We start from the raw sequence: 6,015 nt of genomic DNA, 5'->3' as shown, positions 1-6,015 counted from the left end.
GTTTATAATAACTAATTTCATGTACTCGAGGCCATATAAATGTATTATTGAAATGCTTTTCAGTCACCACAGTAATACCTGGATAAAAGGGACAGTCACCACAGTGATACCTGGATAAAAGGGACAGTCATCACAGTAATACCTGGATACAGGGGACAGTCATCACAGTAATACCTGGATACAGGGGACAGTCAGTGTTCCCAGTGGGAAAATTCAAAAAGTAACACAATTTTCACCAAAACGTATCATTTTCGTATCACACTTTATCAGAATGTACAGAAAAGGTACTCACCTAATTTTTTCTGTATAAGGTGATCCGAATTCATTCAATCCTCCTCTAAAGATACAAAAGAGAAGAATTAGTGAGAAAGACAAGATCTTGCAAAATTATTTGCTAGAAGAATGTAGTGAGAAAAGAACAGACCTTGCAAAATTATTTGCTAAACCTTCACAGCAAGATTAGGTAACATTCTATATATAATTATACTCACAATAATAATTTCAGGTTTACAGTTAAAGCCGTAATGATATATGATGTTTTAATTTTGAATTAATTTGCTTGAATTAGAATATCTGAATGTAGCTAGATTGACAAAAACAATATATTGTAAACAAATATTTAAAACATAATAAACAGGCCACGCTGACAAAAGAAAGAATTTTTTTTTTTCAAACCTGATACATAGATTTTTCAATTACAAAAGTGTATACGCTAATTTAGATGGATTTATTTTATCAAAAGGACAATTGATTATGGATGGTTTAGAGAGAGGATATATTCTTGTAAACTTTTTTGTGCAGAGGTAATCATTTTTAAACTGGGTTCCCAGTCATAACATGGCATGTTTCCTCCATTCTCTTTTGCAAGGATAAGGCCATTAACTGACTCGGTATTAAGTCTATTTCTCGTGTCAGTTTTTATGAGATTGACTTGGGAGAAAATCCTCTCAACTGCTGCAGATGAATGTGGCAGTACCAGTAAATTGAGCATTAGTTGAGATAATTTAGGAAATAATGACTGCCCATCGGCTTGTTTCAATTTTGCTACTTCATACCAGAATTTAACAGGATTACTTAATTCCTTGAATTTATCAAAATAAAATGGTAAATTACGCCATTCATCATTACATTCATCATAATACTCATCCGTTATCAACTGTGGAAACTTAGAAAACAAAGGCACCAAAGATTTTACTGTCTCAGCTTTGACTACATTTGGATCACACACGCTTAAAAGAGGCATTATTGTGTTCATACCACTTAATCTCCTATAGATCTGAGTTGCTAATTCTAAATAAAAGTTAAAGCAATTTACTTTGAAACTTGAAAGTTCTGACTCTGGTATGACATCCCTGCCTAAACTGGTTTCAACTTTACTACCAAAGTGGAACTCCGACTGTGGTAAGAAATTATTAGGGTTATTAAATTTCACAGAGAATACATCTGAGGTTTCCATCAGGACACTCTTCTTAATATAATTGCTAAGGATGGTCCTAAAAGTGTACATAGGTTACTGTATGCCACGTGAATCTGTACTGTTTCACTTTGAAACTCTTTTTGTTCATTTGTTTACAATTGGCAATACATAGCTTAAAAGGAAAAATATAATCTAATAACTGGAGTATTCAATGCATCTAAAATACCTTGCGCAGATTTTACTTTATTTTCCAAAAATTCAGATTGGAAAAATAACTGTAAAGCAGACCACTGTTCTAGCATTCTGCTTACAACAGACTCAAGTGAAAGCCATCTGGTCTGGCAAGGATGTAAGATTCGATGGCAATCAACTCGAACGAAATCTTGAAACTCTTTGAATTTTATTAACCTTTTTGGGCTATGATTGATATAGTTATGGACATCCTTGCACAACTCTTCAACAGACCTAGGAAGCATTAGACACGCATTATTTGAGCATAAATGCAATGAGTGACATATACACCCAATAACAAACAAATTTGGCAATATGGATTTAAATTTAGCCTTCAATCCCCCCATGTTCCCCATCATGACACTTGCATTATCAGCTGCATATCCTACCATGTTTTCAAAGGGTATTCCATGTTTTTCAAAAAATTGTTTAATGATTTGGAACAAAGATTCAGCACTACAATCCTCAACATCTAGCAAGTGAAGAAACTTGTCTTCAACTATTTCCTTTTCCTTATTTACTATTCGTACAACAACAGCCAGTTGTTTAGTGCTTGAAACATCTGTACTTTCGTCTAATAAGAGGGAAAATTTTTGTACTTTTAATATCTCAACTATCTCATCTAAACTCTCCTTCCCCATGCAATTAACTACTATATCCCGAGATGTCTGTCGTGCAGATTTCACATTCTGCAATATCTTAGAGTCTGGGGCACAATTTTTCATAACAGGTATAAGGTGATCCATTACATTGAATGAAATGTTATGGTCACATAGAAATTTAAGCATTATAAGTCGACATCGTTCAATGTCTCTCTGAGATGCATTCTTCCTACTTAGTAAGGGCACTACCGAATCTTCTTTCACAGACACTGCTCTAATTTTATGATACTCAGTCTTTATGTGTCTTACCATGTGGGATATGCTGCCAGCAATAATCTTACCACATACATCACAAACAGCTTTATCTTTTAAGTCTTTTCTCGGACCTTGATATTTTGAAAACACTTCAATTCTGGATGTGATGACCAAGTCTCACTATATTTGTATATCCTTTTCTTGCTAGTGCGTTTACATGAAGTTCCTGCCGATGTTATTTCTACCTCTGTGTTTGATTTGTCTTTGGTCATTGAGGGTTCCTTTAATTGATCATCATCGTCAACATCGTCATTGGAATGATCGGATAAGATGTTTGGACCTATTGGATTACTTTCATCCTCAACTGTCTCAAAACCTAAAAGGAAATGTGTACCCGAATATAGTAATTTTCAAAACAATCCAAATATCAAGAAAAAATAATGTTCCTGACTAGAAAGTAGTGTGTAAGAATAAATTATAGTAAACGAGAGAGAGAGAGAGAGAGAGAGAGAGAGAGAGAGAGAGAGAGAGAGAGAGAGACTGTGTGTGTGAAAGCATAAGAGTAAGATCCAATGTCCACTAAAATTTTTATTTGGTAGATAAGATACAACTGTTCACACTTCATTTCTAGCCCTAGGCTAGAACATCAAATTTTGTTTTAAAAGAAATGGATAGAGGTGATTCCACTAGACCTATAATATACTAAATGGAAGTCATTAATTTAAAGAATGCCCTAATAAACTGAATCACCATAATCTAAATATTTTAGTACCTGAATGATAATTTAGATAAAGGTAAATAAATCATAAGCTAACCTTCACTTGATATATTATGCACATGTTCCGGAATATGACCTATAGTTGGATCACTTGCATCATCAGACACACGAGCTGTGATGCCAGAGCTTGGGCCAGGAAGACCAGGGTCAAAATCAACTGGGTCTGGATCATCAGGGTCCTCCGAAGATCGTTTTCTCTTCCCAACATCTTTCCCTGAATGATAATGTAGGCCTATTAGCTAAATACCCACGCACACACACACAATATATATATATATATATATATATATATATATATATATATATATATATATATATATATATATATATATATATATATATATGCTATTGTTTGTGTGTGTGTGTTATTCATGTACCAGGTGCTGATATGTGTAACAATTGTGGGGAGAATATAATAATTATAATCATTCAGCACTCTCATATATAAAATAACTTGTTTGGGCACTGTAGACGACAAGCCTAGATCTAGGCCTATAGGCCTAAGAGGCTATGAAAGCACTCTATGGAGTTGCTTAACTATGGCTTTTTTATGATTATCAGCGTAAGTTAACGTAATCTGTTATTCAAGCGCATCTGCTTACCTTTCCCTTTTCTAATCCAGTTTAGAAGAGACATATCTTAAAGATTCACTCACTGTCACTGACACTACTATAATATAGGTTGACCGTTGTCCTGAGTCCTGAGGCTGAGTCTCCTGACTCAGACGGTCAGACCGTCAGGCGTCAGGCAGTTCAGTCCGAGACTGTCGCGTTTGCAACTTTGCCGCTTCCTAGAATGGTGTCTTTTGGGAAAGACACGCAATAATGACTCTAAAAGAGTCGTTCATAAGAGATGAATTTTTCGATCCTCATCATATAAGCGGGAGACATTCGTCACACATGCTAAACAGACTCTTATTGTATGATGCTGAAAAGGTCAAAGTAATGAAGTAAAGGGTATCTTAAGTGACTGCAGATGCGATAAATACTTGTCTATGGTTAGGAATAAATTCATTTATGCTAGTTATTAAGTAGTAGTGTAACATAGTAATGAAATATATAGTTTTTAACCATAAATCCTTATTTTAATGTAAAGATACGTAAATTAGTCAAAAGGTACCGGTTTTTCTCATTTAGTACCGTTTTATATGAGCGGCGTAAAAACGTACAGGGAAAACCAAAACGTATCAAAACGGTACTTTCGTACCGCCACTGGGAACACTGGGGACAGTCATCACAGTGATACCTGGATAAAAGGGACAGTCATCACAATGATACCTGGATAAAAGGGACAGTCATCACGGTAATACCTGGATAAAAGGGACAGTCATCACAGTGATACCTGGATACAGGGGACAGTCATCACAGTGCTACCTGGATACAGGGGACAGTCATCACAGTGCTACCTGGATAAAAGGGACAGTCATCACAGTGCTACCTGGATAAAAGGGACAGTCATCACAGTAATACCTGGATACAGGGGACAGTCATCACAGTGATACCTGGATAAAAGGGACAGTTATCACAGTGATACCTGGATAAAAGGGACAGTCATCACAGTAATACCTGGATACAGGGGACAGTCATCACAGTGATACCTGGATAAAAGGGACAGTCATCACAGTGTTACCTGGATAAAAGGGACAGTCATTACAGTAATACCTGGATACAGGGGACAGTCATCACAGTGATACCTGGATAAAAGGGACAGTCATCACAGTGATACCTGGATAAAAGGGACAGTCATCACAGTGATACCTGGATAAAAGGGACAGTCATCACAGTGATACCTGGATAAAAGGGACAGTTATCACAGTGATACCTGGATACAGGGGACAGTCATCACAGTGATACCTGGATACAGGGGACAGTCATCACAGTGATACCTGGATACAGGGGACAGTCATCACAGTGATACCTGGATACAGGGGACAGTCACCACAGTGATACCTGGATACAGGGGACAGTCATCACAGTGATACCTGGATAAAAGGGACAGTCATCACAGTGATACCTGGATAAAAGGGACAGTCATCACAGTGATACCTGGATAAAAGGGACAGTCATCACAGTGATACCTGGATAAAAGGGACAGTCATCACAGTGATACCTGGATAAAAGGGACAGTCATCACAGTGATACCTGGATAAAGGGACAGTCATCACAGTGATACCTGGATACAGGGGACAGTCATCACAGTGATACCTGGATAAAAGGGAGAGTCATCACAGTGATACCTGGATACAGGGGACAGTCATCACAGTGATACCTGGATACAGGGACAGTCATCACAGTGATACCTGGATAAAAGGGACAGTCATCACAGTGATACCTGGATACAGGGGACAGTCATCACAGTGATACCTGGATAAAAGGGACAGTCATCACAGTGATACCTGGATACAGGGGACAGTCATCACAGTGATACCTGGATAAAAGGACAGTCATCACAGTGATACCTGGATACAGGGGACAGTCATCACAGTGATACCTGGATACAGGGGACAGTCATCACAGTGATACCTGGATAAAAGGGACAGTCATCACAGTGATACCTGGATACAGGGAAAGTCATCACAGTGATACCTGGATACAGGGGACAGTCATCACAGTGATACCTGGATAAAAGGGAGAGTCATCACAGTGATACCTGGATACAGGGGACAGTCATCACAGTGATACCTGGATAAAAGGGACAGTCATCACAGTGATACCTGGATACAGGGGACAGTC

The 6,015-nt window shown here is 37.6% G+C and overlaps 1 protein-coding gene across 1 annotated transcript; it reads right to left on the bottom strand.

Moving 5' to 3' along the window:
• Positions 1–661: 661 nt before the first annotated feature.
• Positions 662–4,053, bottom strand: LOC136830943 (uncharacterized). The gene is made up of 3 exons (XM_067090901.1): positions 3,886–4,053; positions 3,321–3,497; positions 662–2,881 (listed from the first exon to the last, which is right to left on the bottom strand). Exons 1-3 carry the CDS (start codon positions 3,917–3,919, stop codon positions 2,619–2,621), a joined length of 474 nt encoding a protein of 157 aa, XP_066947002.1. The 5' UTR covers positions 3,920–4,053; the 3' UTR covers positions 662–2,618.
• Between the last annotated feature and the right edge of the window lie 1,962 nt (positions 4,054–6,015).

Source organism: Macrobrachium rosenbergii, chromosome 47 (assembly GCF_040412425.1).
Source record: "Macrobrachium rosenbergii isolate ZJJX-2024 chromosome 47, ASM4041242v1, whole genome shotgun sequence".
Lineage (NCBI taxonomy): Eukaryota > Metazoa > Arthropoda > Malacostraca > Decapoda > Palaemonidae > Macrobrachium > Macrobrachium rosenbergii.
The sequence above is the reverse complement of the archived record's forward strand: the minus strand, read 5'-3'. Positions and strand labels throughout refer to the sequence as shown.

Excerpts from the sequence above, each read along its gene's own strand:
- LOC136830943 (XM_067090901.1), bottom strand. The coding sequence starts at position 3,919 with ATGTCTCTTCTAAACTGGATTAGAAAAGGGAAAG. Across the intron at positions 3,498-3,885 it reads CTGGATTAGAAAAGGGAAAG|GGAAAGATGTTGGGAAGAGA; the intron begins GTAAGCAGATGC and ends ATTATCATTCAG. Across the intron at positions 2,882-3,320 it reads GCATAATATATCAAGTGAAG|GTTTTGAGACAGTTGAGGAT; the intron begins GTTAGCTTATGA and ends ATTTCCTTTTAG.